Source organism: Mytilus californianus, unplaced genomic scaffold (assembly GCF_021869535.1).
Source record: "Mytilus californianus isolate M0D057914Y unplaced genomic scaffold, xbMytCali1.0.p SCAF_3, whole genome shotgun sequence".
NCBI lineage: Eukaryota > Metazoa > Mollusca > Bivalvia > Mytilida > Mytilidae > Mytilus > Mytilus californianus.
The window spans coordinates 13817785-13838215 of record NW_026262679.1 but is presented as its reverse complement, the minus strand read 5'-3'; the positions used below and the strand labels follow the sequence as shown (position 1 = coordinate 13838215).

Sequence of the window (20431 nt, the reverse complement as noted above, 5' to 3'; positions counted from 1 at the left end):
TGTACCTTTTTAATGCAGTGATAAATCTACAAAGAGGTGAGGGTTGCTATATTTAAAAACAACTATGTACATGTACCTGACCAATGTGAGGTACCTCGTCAGATATTGTCTTTTGATGTATCATATTTTTTTACTGATATTCTTAAACTTATTCACAACTCATTCGGAGCGAAAAAGTATAACAAAAATACTGAACTCCAAGGCAAATTAAAAAAAGGGGAAGTCCGTTAAACACTGACAAAATCAAACGCTTTCAATCAACGGAACAAGTGAAAATCAACTCCCATATTTGTGACTTGATACAGGCATTTTCCGGAGAAAATGATGGATTAAACCTGGTTTTATAGCTAGCCAAACCTCCCAGTTGTATGACAGATGTTTATAGTTTCGTTATATTGACAAAATTGGGTAAGCAACCCAAACAGACGTAATAGGTTAATGTGACAATAAATGGGATCCACAAATCAAAATAGTGTAAACATACATCACAGACATACAACACAACTGACTAAAACATTCAAACAAACATACAAATTAATGTAACAACGACGACAACAGAAAAGGTGTATTTAGCTATTTAGAGATTACTATATTGCTTAGACATGTGTCTATTGTTGAAGACCTTTAATGATTGACATATTGTATAGACATTTGCCAAGCATCGAGAATCTTATGTTGAGCACTAGGCACTATTTAGCTAGATACATATTTTCGTGTTGCTTTCTTACTAACGAATACTCCTAATCCTCTTGATTTCATTACAATGTTCCTTGACTTCTTTTAAGGTTGTTAGAGCATTTGTTAAGTATTCAAATATATTGCATTGGTCTGTAAAGATTTCATGATGTAAACCTTAAAGTTTCTTGTGATTGACTCTTTTCGAAGCTTGAATTTCAAACTACATTTGAACATTTTTAATCTTAGAACATCCTGCCAATATGGAATTTTTTTATTTTTCTTATCAACAATATAAAACAAATAAAACGTCCCTTTCTTTATTAAGGTTTTGCCAACAATGCGTAAAAAATGAGAGATTAAAACACTTTGTAAATTTCATACGTCCAAAGCGCTTTATTAAATTTACCTTTCATCAGGAATGCGCAACCGAATATTTGAAATGATGGACAAGAACCGGAATCGTTGAAGAGCTATATGACAACAAAAAAGACCTAAAAATAAAAGCCAAATCAATCTACAGTCAATTTGGCTGAGGGAGTTGTAACCTTAGTTTATTAATAACTTATAAGTTTATAAACGGACAATTTTAGAAAGGATTGTGAATTATTATAACTATTTTCTGTACAACAGATCCTTATCATTTTTGTTTGAAACCTGACAGATACGATCACAGACACCTATATACTCGAAGAGCGTGTCTAGAGGTCGGTATTTATATAATTTTATTTTCTACTGATTAAAATTCTTGACATAAATTCTGATTTTTTTGGTAAAAAGTAATTCAGTAATGTTTTTTTAAATGAATTTAAGTGACAATCGTTCTATTGTTGATCAGATATAAGCAAACAAGTGATTTTTACAGTTTGTTCTTATGTTGCGCTATTACACCACTGTCTTCGGTTAGGAGATGGTTTAGCGCTCAGAAACAAGTTTAGCCCGCCACATTCTTAAGTGTATGTGCCAGTCCCAAGTTAGGAGCCTGTAGTTAAGTTGTTTTCGTTGGTTCGTGTCTGTCATATCTGATTTTCGCAAGTTGAATTGTTATAAATAAGCCTATTAGTTTTTTTTCGTTTGAATTGTGTCACATTTTTTCTTGTCGGGGTCATTTATAGCCGACTATACGGGTGGGATTTTCTCGTTGTTTGTAGGCCGTATGATGACCTATAATTTCTTACTCACACGCCATTTTTGATCAGAATCATTATACAGAGACATGGGAAACACCATGTACCGTCTTATCGCGTGCCGTTCTTGATGTATCACTGTCATCAACGGGTACCTCGTAAAAAAAGTTCATTCCCTAAACATAAAACATAACTGTTTCTATTTTAGTTATGAAAATTGCACATACTATCTTTGGATTATTTCCTTTGGTATATTACCAGTTTAATTGTCAAATTTATACGTCATTCAGTAAGAAAAATAAATAAATATTCTGTTCAATACCGAAATAGACAGTTTAAGACTCGGGGAAATGTATCATTACATACATTATTTTTGAGTTATTTGATTTATTATACGTAAACTGAAACAATTAACAGCTTATTTCATTTAAAAAAAAAGAAATAAGGGAAGGACTATTTGATTTTAGGGGGAGGGGAGGGATTTTCAAAATGAATAACTTGGCACGGTACAAATTGAAAATAAATAACTTTGCACAAGAAAGGGACGAAAATGAATATTCTGCAGCACACAAAAAAAATAAGCACTCGTAGCAACAAATAAAAATAAATGATCAACTGGGAAAAAATCCTCCTGTCCTCCCCAGACTAGCAAATGGCAGTCCCTTAAAAAGATAAAATGAATCAAAAATATTCTTACGATTAAACATTATAAGCGTGTAATATCATTATCAATATTTGTTCCATGAATTATTATAAACTTGCAAAGTTTTCTTTCCAGTCATAATACAATATTTTTAATTGGGGTATTATATTTCAATATTCTAATCAGAAATTGTGCATTTATACATGCATATTACAGACCTGAATTATTCATGTACATAAAACCATTTAGTTTAATCTGTATACTGTAATTTATGATATTTGCCTCTGTCTTGCTTTCGTATTTCTTTTGTATGTCTGTACATATATATTATGTAATATTTATTGTGTGTATCTCTATACCAATGTAATTTAGTTTATTGAGAAATAAAGATATATATAATAAAAAAAAAAAAACAGGAATGTTTTTAAAATACTTGTATGATAAACATAATTTTTATATAACCATTGAGGTGTATCGCTTTCCATCCCAATTTTATTGTTTTTGAGAAATTTACAATATAAAAGAATACTGTTATCTCAAATTGATATTTTATTTTTTTTTTAAATTATGATAATATTTAGACATTTGAATATTTACAGGAACCACATGTATTAATCTCGTAGTACAACATTAAATGTCGGCATTACAATTGAATGTAAAGTTGTATTGTGGTCAGCTAAAGGTGATTTCAACCGACTGCATGAGATGGCGCTTTAAATATATGTTTGTGAATAAAGAAAGCCTTATTTCTTTGACAACAAAATCATTCTGTTTTGTTTCGCATGAGGAGTGTATGTACGTCACTGAGACCGCAACACAACGACACACATACATGTAATCAAAAGAAACAAAATGATGAAGAAATGTACTGTTCATAGAGTAAATTTCACGGCCAATGGAATTTAAAAGTTCTGCTAAAGTTTTCTACAAAATATCATCTATACTCGAAGAATCCACTGTATGCAGATAACTACAAGGATTGGTCAATGGCGAAATGGTTTATTTTTGTGGTTTTGAATTATAAAAACATTTCATATGATAGTGCGTATTATGCAGCGCCCATAGTCATTTGGTTTGAAATACCCTGAATACAATCTTAGATCAAAATAAAATGGAATTATCTCCCCCAAAACAACAAAACCTTTGTCATATTATATGAACTAAAGTAAAGTTAATAAGCACTTAAACGAGTTACATAAACTATATCCAGTATCAGTCGTACGGTTTCAATATTTCCGGTCAAAATTGTCAGCATGTTCTTTAGCTTTCATTCTAAGAGACACGATGCTTGAGTTTCTAGGGTCCATGTCACTCACTTTGGCTATACCATTCAGTCCATTTTGAAAACCATGTAAACTTGAATTTGTTGTGTTGAAAATTGACGATGCAATGAAAGGAGCATATGATGAAATACCACCTGCAATTGATGAGGGCGTGGCTAAGGATGTCATTGATGGATTTCCTGAATTTAATATAGGCGCAGTCATCCAAGGATCAAGTGGCAGTGATGAACCAAAATTACACGAGGTTTTGCTTGATAATGAACTTAACGGGAAATTGTCGTTTATTTTTAGACTAGAGCTTTCTAATTTTTCTTGTCTTCTCCATTTTGCTCTCCTGTTCTGGAACCATACCTGCAAAAATAAGTATTAGTTAATTATAAGTTGTTAATTTGTTTGTTCTATTGCCAAGTTTCGTCTTTATTCTTTTGACCATTGTGTTGTTCTAACATTCACTATCGATCGTTGCCTTATTGGTATCTTCCTACACCATCACCCGAAACATAAGTTGGTAAAATAATGAATGAATATTTAAATCGGAAAGTACTTTATATATAGTGTGCAGCAAAATAAAACCGTACGTATACATCATGTTTTGTATTTTAATTGCAAGTAACCTGTATGTGTGCAGTATTTCCTGAACTCCTCCTGTTTTAACAATGACAATCCCTACAGCATACAATAGGACTAAATACCTTGTATTAAACGCCATCTATATATTTTGTGTTGTTTAAAGTAAAATTTGAAATATTTAACAAGAAGCCATTGTTATGTCAATGAATGTGACGCAGTTGGAGAACATATTTTCTCAATTAATCATAATACTTTTTTTTATCGTATTGAATTAACAGTGACTTATAAAAAGATATATTATGACACACAATGTATAATATATACATTGATGTTCTGAAAAGGTATGAAAATGTATCCATGATAGTGAGTTTACAACTAGGTGATGACACAGAGAGTGACATATTTAACTTGTGTCAGTAATGTGTATAAAAGATATGAAGATGAGAAAACAAAATTGTGACACTCTGACTTGTTGCAACACTGAAGTTGTAACCCACAAAAAATGTACAATATGACATTTTAAAATATCCCGCTTGTTTTAGGCAGTAATGACTTTCTATGCACTGCTTGCAGCAACATATCGCTGCCTAATTGATATACATGGGTATATTTGCTGTTTCTCCGCTGAACCCATGGAATTTAGGGATAAGAACAGAGACTGGTTGGCTTGGAGTTAGTTAATTTTAAGTGTTCCTGTGGACTGTGTATGATACCTTGTAATCTAGAACGTTGAAAATTCGGCTCATCGTTTCGGTCTTGTGCCATGTGTTTGTTCGAAGTTGGTTATTGTTGTTTGATAGTGTTTTGGTTCGTATGTTTGTAGCTATTGTATGATTTTAAATGTGATATTATTTTATTACACCAGCATATTTTTCTACGGACCAAAATGTGCGGGTATCGATTATATTACCGTTAATGTCGATACCAGTGTTCGCATTCTCCCTTCTATATTTCTGTTTCTATATTTATTAGAACATGTTTATTTGATTTATTTCAAGTATTCCTCTGTCCCGTTTACATTAACACCATTTCATTTCTTTCCAAGTTGATGTAAATTTTCAGTGGTTTTTTTTTTTCAATTTACGTTTTATGTTTTTTTCATATTATTAGTTATTACATCTAATAAAAGTTTTGTTCTGGATGTTTAATATTCTATCTTTACTTTTTCATTAGACACGTTATAGTTATAACTAAAAGCCTATGAAAGAGTCGTAAATATGCCTCCTACCTACCTGATATTGAATCTTCAAATTTTAAATTGATGCTTTAAATTTTTATGAAAGACAATGAAAAATGTAACAAGTTCACTTCAATTTTTATACCTATACATGATTTTAATAAGATGTTTAAGCTGTTACTTGTGTAAGGTCCTTTCCATGTTGAAATAATATTTTTTTCGGTGGTCTTTGATGTTTTGTATTATAATGGTAGTGGACTTTGAAGACAAAAATTGGATAATGCAATGAATATATTATAATTCATAATCATTTTTTTCTTGTCTGATCTAATGACAGAATCAATGGACGTCAGATGGTTTGACGCCATTATGAATACAGATTTCTGTTATTGTCAATACATAGCCTTCAAATAAATCTAACATTATTTGATTTCTCGCATAATAGTTTAAGGCGTGATCAACGGCGGGGTATCTTTTTAATATTCTTTACTGAATAGAAGATCAATTTTAAAATTTGTCTATTGATAAACCCTTGAAAGCGATTAATAGCTCGTGTTTCTAATTCAGTAATCAAACGCTTGATATGAGGAATAATTGGAGTCCTTCAGCCAAGTCCCTCGGAGTAAAATAGTGCATCTTCCTGCTACAGAAAGACATAGAGACACAGTGTTGACAGCTGTCTAAGTTCGTCTAATATGATGTTTACCCATCTAAAGAGGTTCACGCTAAGTCAATTAGATCCTACACACACTTGGGTCCTGCATTAGAGAGCCCTATAATTTATCTAATATCCTCATTTCTTTTAATAAAACCTCATTATTCGATCTCAAATAACCACTAATGATATTAAATTCTGTTGTTAGACTCAATGTTACACACGTTAAAAATCATTGACAATACCCAAATTGGATAATGGAGTTGTGATTTGGACGGACCAATGGTACGCCGCAGGGATCATTCTAAATTTGTGTCAGCGAGTAATTGTTTAATTCCTACTGTAATTGTGCTTTCTTGTGTCACAAAAATCTGACAAATTAAAACAAACATTACAGTTTACAAAATCAAAGCTTGACTTTTTTTTAAATTAGTATTCGTCATGTTTCCTTTTATTTATTATAATTTCCCTTACGAAAATGTTTTATAAGAGGACAGATGGAAAAAATTATGGGATCAAGACAGCCTGGTTACATTATTGGTTTTTTTTTCTAATGTTATTCTCGTAAACAAATTCTTCGTGTTGACTACACTTAATACATACATACTGTGCTTCCTATTTTTCTCTACTTTTAGATACATGTTGATTTTTCTGTATATGTTCGTATTCAAAAGTAACGGACACGTCCTTGTTAAAATGACTCTTCGGTCGCTTTTCAAAACACAAAGGCTGTACATTTGGTACTAGTAAAATGTCTATTTCTATTTACTTTTGTTGTTAGATTTGCTTAATTTGAAAGTCTTGGATATATATCAAAATAAGAAGATGTGGTATATTGCCAATGAGACAATTCTCCACCAGAGACCAAACGACATAGAAATTAACAACTACAGGTCACCGTACGGCCTCCAACAATGGCCAAAACCCATACCGCATAGTCAGCTATAAAAGGCCCTGTATGACAAATGTAAAACAATTCAAACGAGAAAAACTAACGGCCTGAATTATGTAAACAAAAAAAACAGTGAACGAAATACAAATATGATAAACAGCAACAAACGACAACTACTGAATTACAGGCTCCTGACATGGGACAGGCATATACGGAATGTGGCGGGGTTGAACATGTTAGCGGGCGCCAAATCCTCCCCCTAACCTGGGACAGTGATGTAACAGTACAACATATGAACACATCATAAAAATCAGTTGAAAAGGGCTTAACTCATCAGATCGATCAGAAAACACAAACCGGACGTGGTAGGGTACTTATACATCCCTACAACAAAAAAGACACTAAGCACAGATCTGAGAGTTCTCGCAGTTACTGACAGCTAGTTCAAAGCCAATAACAACTAATAAAAAATCATGTATCTAAGACTAAAGTATCAATCAGTACACATCCAACATCCAATGGATTTAGTGTAAAGGCGTCATTAACAGTCAGAGAAAAACATGACCTTGTGCATTGCTATATAAGAATTAAGTAAAGGCTTTAAATAATTTATGGTAACGAAATCCCTGACTAAATAATTTACCAGTAATACATAGATTACGTTCATTAAAATAAAAAACGTCACTACAGACACGGGCATACCGAACGAGTTGTGACATATAAACACCGTAAGATGGTGCCAAATGAACATCACCATCCAAAAAATGAAAATTAATAATAGGGAAAGAAACAATCGTCCCTTTTGTCGTAAAATTTAGTGTAGAAATTCCCGTGTAAAACTGAAATATCTAAATCTAGAAAAGGACAGTTATTACCGGTTATATTTAATTATTCAAATAAGTTCCTTTGGGTAAATTTCGACAGTATATTTAGAAAATTCTCGATTATTTCACGAAAAAATATCATCCAGATAACTATAAGTGCTGTTGAATTTATCAATTAAATGCAATTTTGACTGGTCTTTACTGAGTTTGGTCATAAACTGTGATTCATAACAGTACAGGAACAAGTCTGCCATTTAAGAGGCGCAATTGGTGCCCATAGGAATACATACAACCTGTCGATACACTTTATTGCCGAAACGTGCATATGGTGTTTATATATCTCAACTTGTTCGATTCGCTCGTGTATGTAACAACGTATTTGATTTTAACAAAAGAAATTTCTGTATTACTGAAAAATTATTACACCAGGGTTTTCGATATCAGAAACTTGTCAAAGCATATACTAAATTTTATCATTCGTAAATATAAATCAACGTGCAGACATCTTATTCAGGTATTTCACATCCCATCTTTTATGGTAATATTCTATACAAAGCACAAAAATGTCGTCATTCACCTCAAAAGCTAACTAAACCTTTAAACGGACTTATTCAGAAGGAATATATATTTACGATACTGTTGTCATTTTATGGAATTGATATTGATTCACTCATAGGGTCTTTGCATCGAAAATAAACACATTTATTCCAAAAACCAGCTGTTGGCATGATACGGGTTATGTTCTTCTCATATATTTTATGATGGTATGATACTAAACCCCTAACGGGAGGGATTGTGCTTGATTTTCATATGACGAAGACATAATCTTTCAATCAGTTTAATTGAGGTCTGAAGCTAGCAAGTCAGTAACTGCTAGTAGTACTTTGTTAATTTATGTTGATAATTGTCATTTTGCTTAGTTTCTTCTGTTACCTATTCTAACATCAGACTCGGACTTCTTTTAAACTGAATTTTACTGTGCGTATTGCTGTGTGTTTGTTTATTCCACATTGGCTAGAGGTATAGGGGGAGGGTTGAGATCTCACAAAACATGTTTATTTACAGCTTATAGTTATAAAATTCTAAAAACATTTAGGACACGAACAGTCATCACAGGTCAGATTTGGTTTGATACTTGTAACCCAAAAGAAAGAACAGATTTGATTCGTGTAATCTGACGTAATTGGTATTTATTCCTAATTTCAAATAAATATTACATCTTTCATTTCCTGACTGAGCGCTCATAAATATAATTGATCAATGATATTCTTCAAAAAGACAAAAGAATTTTTTACACTCCAAATATAGTTAATTCCACTGTTTTCATATGTTTTATTAAATTAGTTAATGCTAAGTTCTTTGATAGTAGTTAAGTAAATAGTTAAAAGCACTGAACGATTAGTTGTAGAACACTTAATAGAGGCCGAGATGAAACGATATTTTACGGGGTTTTTTTTTGTGTAGTTTAGGTACCCAATACATAGAAGGGACCTTCAAATGTTGACAAAAGGCCTTAAGTTTTGATGTGGTTATGATATGACTGTTTACTATACGACTCTCTGTGGAGCGCACTGACCTGTATGTAGAAGAATTTATAATTTCATTCTTTAAAACTTCCGTGTATTATTTACGTCATACCACCACCACATTGTTGGCTGCTTTGTCGGCCGGTACAAACACAAACCGCTTTGCAAGTATGTTTGATAAAGAAAAATGGAAATATAATAATATAAAAAAAGGTTTGACCTATTTACAAGAGATTTTTTCTTTTCCAATATACACAATATAACATAATATGTGTTCCATAATCAAGTAAAAGGAGATGATAGCTTAAAACAACAAACAGAGATAATATAATAATTGTGACAATATGAAAGTATTTACCTGAACACGAACTTCCGGAAGATTGATTTTTAAAGCCAGCTCTTCGCGACTGTATACATCTGGATAGTGGGATTTTTCGAAAGCTCGTTCTAATTCATGTAGTTGGTATGTAGTGAATGTCGTCCTATTTCGTCTTGACTTTTTCCTTGGATCAGATGAATCATCACTTTTATCATCATCGGATTTGTCCTGGTCTTTCCTCAGTTTACTTATCTTTTCTATCGTGGAAAAAAGTAAAAATATTATTAATTTATAATTTGAAATTGCTTTAGAAATACCAAGGCGCCATACATAAAAATTTTCTTTTAAAATCGCCGCAGATTTTTATTTGGGACGAGGCAGTTTAAGAACATTTCTATGACTCCACGGTAACTACCAAGCTTTTTTTTGTAGATTTTACCATCCAAATATCATCTCAATCTATAGAAATTATCCCATAATGTATCTTTTTACAAAACAATGTCCATGGTCCACTTTTTATCATGGATTTTGTTCATGCATACTGTAAACAATCTGTTTTTAGATGTAATAAATCGAATAACAAGGGTGACTGGGGAATAGAAATAAGGACACTTGTGGTCATCTTCAAAACGATAATAAAACCCTTGTAAAAGTGGGTCGTCCGTTTGGCTGTGTGGGATGTATAAATTCGCAGTTACGTCCGGTCAGAATTGGGACATTCATATACCCTATTTTTTTCGGTGGCAGTCCAAATTTCCCGACCTTCATCCCGCACGACCCCTATTACAGGACCTTCCTATTGTGTTTATCATTAATTTGTTCTCATCCTAAACATGCATGAAACATTTGCCACTGGACCTTATGCAATAAACAATCAATCGGGTAGATATTTTATTGTATAGATCCTCCAGGAGCCATTAGTAAAAGAACGTTCTATTTAATGGGATATTTACGCCTCAATGTTATGACATCTCCTGTATTAGGGTTGACCTGGTGGAGTTAAGTCATTTTGTTAAAATTTAGTAGTCAATAAATATTCAAAGCACAACATATTTATATTTTTATTTACAGCTTATAGTTATAAAATTCTAAAAACATTTAGGACACGAACAGTCATCACAGGTCAGTTTTGGTTTGATACTTGTAACCCAAAGAAAAAACAGATTTGACTCGTGTAATCTGTCGTTAATGGAATTTATTCCTAATTTCAAATAAATATTACATCTTTCATTTCCTGACTGACGGCACAATATAATTGATGTGTATGTATAGTTGACGGATTGCTGTTCAATGATACTCTTCAAAAATACAAAAGAATTTTTTACACTCCAAAAATAGTTAATTCCACTATTTTCATATGTGTTAAGTTATTACATTAGATAATGCTAAGTTCTTTGATAGAAGCTAAGTAAATAGTTAAAAGCACCGAAAGATCAGTTGTAGAACACTTACTAGAGGCCGGGGTGGAACGATATTTTACGGGTTTTTTTGTGTAGTTTATGTAACCAATACATAGAAGGGACCTTCAAATGTTGAGAAGAGACCTTAATCTGTGATGTGGTTATGATATGACTGTTTACAATAGAAAAAATGCAGGATGAGTTAAGTAAAACTGTTTATTAAAGTGGGCATGAAATGATTCTGTAACATTTGTCATTCATTTACTGTATGATGGCTGCTCAGCCGATATATTAGTAACAGGTAAAAAGCCCAAATGTCCGACCAATTCAGTACAGACGTATAATCAAAATTTAAATAGCACGTGTCCATCATGTTTGGATCGCAAATGTCCTTTCGTGTTACATGCACAAAGGCGCACACGTCCTCCGCACTAAAAAAGATACCGACAACAACAAAAATCATTAGAATAAAACAAAACTTCGTTGGATCCAACTAAAATTGGTGTAAATTTAGGTGTTTCTGCAGGAAATATTAACTGATCATATGCTGTCAATTGAGTGAGTGACGAAAACAAAGTCTGGATTTATGTTAATGAGAAGTAATTTTATAATGACATTGACAATAATTTCACAAAGTTCTTAATTTTTATGTTTTCATCTAAATTTATAAAACATGATTACTGGAATGCTTTTCTTGTTTTCTGTCATTTTATAGTATTGTAAACTTTAATTAAATATTCAATGCCCAAAAATGATTTTTAATTAACATTTAAATTAAGTGCATTTTTATCATTTTTCTCTTTTTAATAGTGATCGAGACTTTATAAAAAAGTGTTATATTTCCATTTTTCTCTAGTGTAAGATCGTATGTGGTTTAACCCGTGCAATGCTCTATTTTTCTGTTTTTGTCAACTCTTATTAAAATAAGATGGCTTAAATACATTATGTTATGTTTTAATCAAATAAAGATGGAAATGGGAGAAATTTGAACCCATATTTCTAGTCATGTGAAATTATTACATCAGTTTAAGGACTTTAATTGATGTTTTCACAGTTTTCGCCACCCGTACTGTATTGCTCATGGCATAATGTTGTGTTTATCTTTTACAAATTGTTTGTTATATTTCTTCATAGCAGTGGAAAATTGAGATTTATCTATTTCTAAAATTAGCATAAAATATACCAGTTTATCCATACAACCTTTTTTTTATTATATAAAAAGCACTGAAAAACGCGTAAGTCAGATTTATTCATTTCTAGATAAAGGACATTTTTTACCCTGAATTTTTATCACGCCAAGGTCATTTTAATTTTTTTTTAAATCTGTACTAATTTTTCTGTATCAAACTTCATATGTGAGCTTATAATAAAATAATGACTTATTTCTAAACATTCGGCCAACTTATTAATGTTAAAAGTAAGCTGGAAACTAAAATTTAGATAGTCTGTTGTCAAATTTCAATTATTATCCAAAAAAATCAGAAGACGAAAATTGTTTAATTGAAATCGAAATTGTAAAATGGAAGTAAAGCTTATATTGTCTTTCAGGTATCGATTAATTAATTTTGGTTAAACATATCCATTGATACAAATTTCTATATGTAAAGTTTTTGATAATGTATCAAAATCGCCAAAATAGCAAAGCGATTGATGAAAAAAATGTAAAGTTGTCGATAAAAGTTTAAGAATATCTAAAAAAAACTTTTGAATATTCAAATGTTTACAACTTTTTTATTTAGACACTATGAGTGAATTGAATGAAGGGGCTAGCGATCCTTCCTCTTAACCAGGATTAAATACCTTTTCTCGCTCTCGAGTAAATAATGTGAAATGTTTTACATTTCAGATTAATTCCAATATTTAAACTGACTGTATTTATTTATTTATTTATTTATTTATTTATTTATTTATTTGTTTGTTTGTTTGTTTGTTTGTTTGTTTGTTTGTTTGTTTGTTTGTTTGATTTATTTATTCATCACCGAATTTGTTTCACTCGCAGGGTCTTTATCGGTGAAATTTAATATTAAAGAGTCGAAATAAGTAAGTATAGTTAAAGATTTTTCAAAAATCTTAAATAAATTTATCTATAGAATTCAAATAAATATTCAATTGAATAACAAGAATTGGACTTTCCTCTTCAAATATATATGCTAAGAATAACAATCAACCTTAAAAACCTGGATAGTTACAACGAATACAAACCTTAAAAGCTAGCTATTCAAATACGTCTATTCGTCTGGTTATTTGTCAGTTAACCTGATTATTTGTCTGTTAACCTGATTATTTGTCTGTACACATAACGATTTATGCTTATGCCTAATGTTTTATCTATATACCTAATTGTTTCTCGGCACACCTATTTTTTTGTCCGTACATCTGATTGTTTGTCCGTATACATCTAAATGTTGGTCCGTACACTTGATTTTTCCATACACCTGTTTATCTAAACAACTGATCGTTGGTCCGTACACTTGACTGTTTATCCGTCTACATTTTATTGTTTGTCCGTACACCATGCTGATTATTTGTACACCGTATTATTTATTACACCATGCTGATTATCTGTACACCGTATTATTTATCCGTAAAACTTAATGTTGGTGCTTATACCATGTTGTTTGTCCGTTTACACTTTATTGTTTTCGGTACACGTTGGTATTTATTTGTTTCGTTCGTGTATCGTCGTTTGAGTTTCAGTATTTGGCTCACTATTTACCCTGATAGGTTAGGAAGCTTTTACCTGATATATCAAGGGAAGTAAAGTTCGAAGGATGGATTGTGGAAAAGGGAATAGAAATAAAGTGAAAAAGTAAAGTTGAAAGATATTTAAAAAATATGCTAGATTTTTCCTAAATATTTTAGTTTTTAAAATGAAATTAATTGAAATAGATGACGAGACACATATTGTGCGAAAATTCTAAAAAGGCTCTCAAAAGAGATTTAAATAGTGGGAATAGTGTTAGTGAACACCCATCAGACGCCTGTAACAGTTCTCTAACAATGATAAAAGCCTCCGCCGTGTCGCGTGCCTTTCATGGTATTTACCAAACAGTAAACAATTGTTCAAAACTGATTTAGCAAAATAGGCGTTTATGATGACTCAAACTGTTTACTCAAATTATAAAAAATAAATATTATGAGAGATCGAAAAAAAATATTTGGTTCATTATAAAAGAGCAATCAGTGTAAGAGGCTAACGCAAATACTGTTGTTTGATTACAAATTATGAATTGAATGTATGAAGTGTTGTATCTTTTTCAGCATATATAATTTAAATTATTAATCCAAATTATTTCTAAAATATGTTTTTATTGTAGATTTTTTAGAATAACACTTGATTTGTTTTTTAAATTCCTACATAGTTTTCCCGTTCTCTTAATTTTACACGTGTAAGAGACAAAGTTTTGATGGATATCAAAGATACACTTTTCATTGTAAACTATTTTTGAGAATGGTACCAAATTGATTTGTTTTTACATTCCTACATAATTTTTCCATTTTCTTAATTTTACACCTGTACGAGATAAGTATTTATATATGAATAGTAAGTCATCTTTTACCTTTTTCCCCTAGATTTACATTGTACGAACTAGATTGATTAATGATATACTATATTTTCAATCTGAACCTTGACCTGTGTATATCTTTTAACATAAATTATGTGTAAAAAGGAGGCGGAAGATACCAAGAGGACGTCCAAATTTCGAATCGAAAAAAAAATTGGCAACGCTCTTGGCAACATAGAAAGATGACGAAAAGACAAACAAGTCCACAAAACAATACATAGAAAACTGAGCAATACGAACCCACAAAAAATAGGGTTAACGTTGAAGACCCATTGATGGCCTTGGGCTGTTTTCTGCTCTTTGGTTAGGTTGTTATCTCTTTGACACATTCCCCGTTTCCATTCTCTATTCTATTTGCTTGCAATTTTGGTAATTTGAAGTATCTGTACGGTATTGTTAATATAATGATTAGAAATAAGCATTTTCTCATGTCTGTGCCTTTTTATAGTTTACTTTACGGTGTGGGTGTTGCTCATTGTTGAAGGCTGTACGGTGATCTATATAGTTATTTACATTCACGTCATTTAGTATCCGGTGGATAGTTGTCTCATTAACCCGAATAATTCAGTCGTTATATTCCGCTGATCTACGATTACTCCATCAGTAGGAGAGATCGATTACGGGGAGGGACTGAATTATTCGGGTTATTGTCTCATTGGCAATCATACCACATCTTCTTATTTTTTTATAAAAATACGTTTCATCTATTTTATATCCAAATTCAACTGACTTGGTTGCAATAGGAATGGTAGAACTATTCTGTCAATGTAACTTAATGTATACAGTAAAAAATCACATATAATTAATTATATTGAATTGCAGGACTGTTATTTCATTTTTAAACATATTTTCCGGTCTACATAAACCGAATGTTTTTTTTTTATTAATTCTTTTTTATTTCAAAAAATCCTGCACAATATGTAAGGATTTATTTTGTTTATAATACACAAATTAAGAAATATGTTATGACTTCCAATAAGGCAGCTATCCGGTAATGACCATGAGCATAGAATACGCACAGTCTTCAATCAAAGGAGACCTCTACTGTACGCTTTTATAGGAAACAACAATGTCAAAATTTATCAAAAGACAAAACTATCGGTAACCAGAGAAAAAAAATGTAACATGAAGTTTACAGGTGTCATGCATGGGGAAATAATATAAAGAACATTGTCTTGGACAACATGTTTATTTATTATTTGAAAATCAGGAAAAGCGGGTACTCATAGATCAGTAGTTTGTCTATTTTTCATTTTTTTAAATTTTTTTTTGTCTTAGACAAATCAAGCCCTTTCCAGCTGAATATAGCAGGTTTTTTTTTCTTATTTTGAAATCTCTCAAATATGTGTATCCTTGTCACATTATTTATGCACCTGTCCATGCCAGGACACTATAATCCAGTAGTAGTCATTGGTTGCTGTCTGTCGTAAATTTGTACGTTCAAAGCTGTCATATAAATCAGGTCGTTTTGAATTGTTTCACAATTTTCATACTGGGGTCTTTTTTAGTCTTGTCTTTAAATTTTGTCCTTTGTGAATAGTTGTCATAGTTGGCAATCATACCACATATCGTTGTTTTACATGACAGGAGTAAACATACTTATGAGCGGTAAATTAACCTTCATTCAATGGCAGGAGTAAACATACTTATGAGCGGTAAATTAACCTTCATTCAATGGCAGGAGTAAACATACTTATGAGCGGTAAATTAACCTTCATTCAATGGCAGGAGTAAACATACTTATGAGCGGTAAATTAACCTTCATTCAATGGCAAGAGTAAGCATACTTATGAGCGGTAAATTAACCTTCATTCAATGGCAGGAGTAAACATACTTATGAGCGGTAAATTAACCTTCATTCAATGGTAGGAGTAAACATACTTATGAGCGGTAAATTAACCTTCATTCAATGGCAGGAGTAAACATACTTGTGAGCGGCAAATTAACCTTCATTCAATGACAGGAGTAAACATACTTATGAGCGGTAAATTAACCTTCATTCAATGGCAGGAGTAAACATACTTATGAGCGGTAAATTAACCTTCATTTAATGGCAGGAGTAAACATACTTATGAGCGGTAAATTAACCTTCATTCAATGAGACCGTGTTGTAAATGAAATAAACACCTTAGAAACGTACGTCCGAAGCGCTTTTCTCGATTAAGAATAAAGAATGGAAACGGGGAATGTGTCAAAGAGACAACAACCAGACAAAAGAGCAGAAAACTGCCCAAGGCCACAAATGGGTCTTCAACGCAGCGAGAAAATCCCGTAACCGGAGGCAAGCTTCAGCTGGCCCCTAAACAATGATGTGTACTATTTAAGCGAAATGGACACCACACTAAACTCTGAAAAACACAGATGAAATAAATTTTTAAAAACGCATAAGACTAACAAAGGCTATAGGTTCCTGAATTTGGACTGGCGCCTTCAGCAGGAACGCTCAAACCTAAACATTCAAAAGCCAGGAGTCGGTTTCACAGAAATACTTACGACTAAGATTGATCGTAAGTCATGAACAATTCAGTATACTTACGATCAATCTTAGTCGTAAGTTTTTTTGTGAAACCGACTCCAGGGATGTAAAAATACGTACAAACGTTAGCAACTATATGACCAAAAGGTACCAATAAAGAATAGTCAAATTAATACAAGGTCAACCTTGATAAGTGATTTGGAACCTTATAAATCGCCAAAATAATTTCTTAAAATATTTATCAAAGAGAACTTTAGAAATGTATGTTATAAATCATGTCAATACCGAAGTTGTGAGATATCATCGGGGACAAATTGAACCATAAAATTTGTATTTTGCATCCAGCATTGTTTAGAATTCCCCGTTCGGCAAGTTTTATATATTTTTCATCATGATTATCCAAATTTAAAGAAAATTTTATGTTTTGCTTTAAAGCTTAAGCATATTTTAATCGCTATTAACACCTTTTTGCCAACAAGGGGGCGACATTCCTATCCAAATGCTACTTTATTGCATGGTAATTGCATGTATCTGGATTAAAAATATTGAAAGAAGTCACCAGATGATTTTCTGAAATCTCCAATTTATAATCTATTATTTTATTTCAAAATGAAACTTGACATTGTTTATTTTATGCATAATTTTCTGATCATTGTCAAAAGAGATCTTTGAAACACAATAGTTTAATAATATTTCTAAATAATCTAACAAGATTTCAAAAAATGCCTCATTTAATTTCAGTGCGCAAAAACGCGTTTCTGTTATAACCTTAATCGGGTTCGCTCAAGACCAAATGTTCAAAAAAGCCAAATACGGTTTGACAGCATTAAAACCTTTCTATACATTAAATAAGAAGATATATCTGAATTGTTTATAGTTTTACATGGATTTTAATATAAGATCGTTTTACGTATGTTTATAAAGAAAGTTGTATATGAAGATGGACACAAGAAAACGATCCAATTACATATTGGGGGATGATGCATACTAGTATATCAACTCGGGAATGGTATATATCAAAGACAAAAAATAAGAGATCATTTTTATGTGAAATCAGCATAAACTATATAGCTTGATTCGAAAATAACGACCATACAGATGATATTCAAAATTGCAAGAAAAATATGTTCACCATTTCATTGTTGCCATTTGTGTTTGGATAAAACTTTGCTTCCATTTTTTCACATACTATTTTTTCAGGCAAACATGATCTATCAAGGTTGTATTGTTGTTGATTTGTTTTTTTATTTCAATATGTTAAGTTAGGTAAACGTTTTTAGGGGATTTAAAACCTGTATTTTTATACAATTATACATGGTTTCTTAACTAAAATAGTAAAATAAGCCAGTATCTTAGCACTGGCTATTATGCGGATGGTACTCTTGAGGGGGAATACAAAGAAAAACTATACAGATTCCAGTTTAGTCATACATTTTCAAATGATAGATTTTAATTTTTCGCATGGTTAAAATAACTTGTTTTATGAAATTCTACAAGCTAAACTGCACACCAAATTGGCTTGTTATATTTAAATACTCAAAGAAATTAAAGTTGGTTCTCCACTGGAATTCTTCTTGAAAATGTTGTATCCAGTGGGGAAAACTACTTATTCCAGTTTCAACAAACTGCTCATTAGTATTTCGTTTAAAATTTGATTTGGTAATCTATGTTGATATTCTCCAGTATAATACCACAAGATGTGGGATGATTTCCAATGAGGCAACTATCCACCAGAGTTCAAATAACTAGGATGTAAGCAACTAGTGCACAGACCTAGTACATATCCCATGTTAAATTGATATTCACCCTGCCTAATACATATTTCGTGTTAAAAGTGTGCCTTAAATCAGTAGATTCTTCATAAACAGCAATTCGAATAATAATTGTATTCAAAATATAATATTATATATTATATTGTATTTATAATTTAGTAATATAAAAGTGTGTGAAATTATATGTTTCAGGGAAAAAAAACAGTCGTTTTCTTTCACTAAGTATCATTTTTAAGTATATTTGCCATTTTCTAATTATGGAATTATTTTAGTGTTACTATTATCATAATGATTATCGGTTTTTAAAATACTGGCAAGACAATTACATTCTATAGAGATACTTTAAACAACAATGTTCAGTATCATACCCATGATATAAAATTGATTTTATAATACTTGAAAATTGTTAGATACCATAAAACAACGTTTTACTCATTAGTAATTACCTTGAAATTTCAAGTTCTTAAAAGCATCTCTTTTCATCTGTATCTTTTGCTGATGAAGTTTTTCCTGATGTCTTTGAAATTGGAGATGATGTGAATTATTTTCCGCACAGTTCTGTCCACAGTAGTTCTCTTCTCTTATTCCTAACAAAGCGTTAATACTGTGGAAACCGCCGTTGGTTGCTACCATCTGATGCATTGTTCTAAAAAGTTTTTCAAAAGACTCACGGACAATCTTCTTTAAACAGAAATAACAAATCAATAAATATTATATACTTTTGATGACAGTTTTATCTGTTATATTAATTAAGCCCCATGAGTGCTGTTAAGAAAGAGCGTGACATTACGGCTAATCTCTGATGATGATTTCCGTCAATGTTCCGTTTGTTGATTCTTGGATCTCTGGAGACGTCTTTTAACTTAATCCGATCATGTAGAATTAACTCCTAATAAGAGCAGCCTTTCGGGTATTATATCAGTTAATCTATTGTCAACCTCAATGGTCGTAATTTAATGGTGTTAACAAGGGAGGCGGACTTTAACATCAGTGACCTCCTGGTAAGCGATTTCTAGCCAATCAATTGCCATCAGAGGTCGAATGAAAGAGTTAATTTGGCCATCAAATTTAATCAATTATGGTTATTTCTTTTGAAATGAAATTTCTACAGTTTCTTAATGACAGGTAGTTGTGAGATTTGATTTCAGGGTAGGACGTACGAGCTGTCATCTCGCACAATCATGTCAATTACTAAGTGTACAAATCACTGTAAGCGTCTAATAGCTACAGGACGTAAAACGACCCAACATCTATTTGCTTAGGTAAATAAGTGGCAAGACTAAATTGTGATTTAGGAGGTTAGGTGGGTGTGTGAGAGAAACAGATCGAGTTGAATAATTCAAACAATACAAATGAGCAACCCAGACTAAGTGTATTACATGTAGTTGGTGCACGGCGCCGACAGAATATCACTTCTAAAGCATAGATTTAACTGCTCAGTACAACAGCATTGTCCCGTTTGTATCTCCGTACCATGTTATACATTAACCCAATCACTTAGACTTTTATGTAAGATTTTCAATTAT

The 20431-nt window shown here is 31.8% G+C and overlaps 1 protein-coding gene across 1 annotated transcript; it reads right to left on the bottom strand.

Moving 5' to 3' along the window:
• Window positions 1-2906: 2906 nt before the first annotated feature.
• LOC127733427 (retinal homeobox protein Rx1-like) lies at window positions 2907-19605 on the bottom strand. Its single transcript, XM_052242792.1, has 3 exons — window positions 19352-19605; window positions 9731-9948; window positions 2907-4079 (listed from the first exon to the last, which is right to left on the bottom strand). The coding sequence occupies exons 1-3, from the start codon at window positions 19545-19547 to the stop codon at window positions 3672-3674; spliced, it is 822 nt and encodes a 273-aa protein (XP_052098752.1). The 5' UTR covers window positions 19548-19605; the 3' UTR covers window positions 2907-3671.
• Window positions 19606-20431: the final 826 nt, after the last annotated feature.

Excerpts from the sequence above, each read along its gene's own strand:
- LOC127733427 (XM_052242792.1), bottom strand. The coding sequence starts at position 19,547 with ATGCATCAGATGGTAGCAACCAACGGCGGTTTCCACAGTATTAACGCT. Across the intron at positions 9,949-19,351 it reads TAAGAACTTGAAATTTCAAG|AAAAGATAAGTAAACTGAGG; the intron begins GTAATTACTAAT and ends TTTCCACGATAG. Across the intron at positions 4,080-9,730 it reads TTCCGGAAGTTCGTGTTCAG|GTATGGTTCCAGAACAGGAG; the intron begins GTAAATACTTTC and ends TTATTTTTGCAG.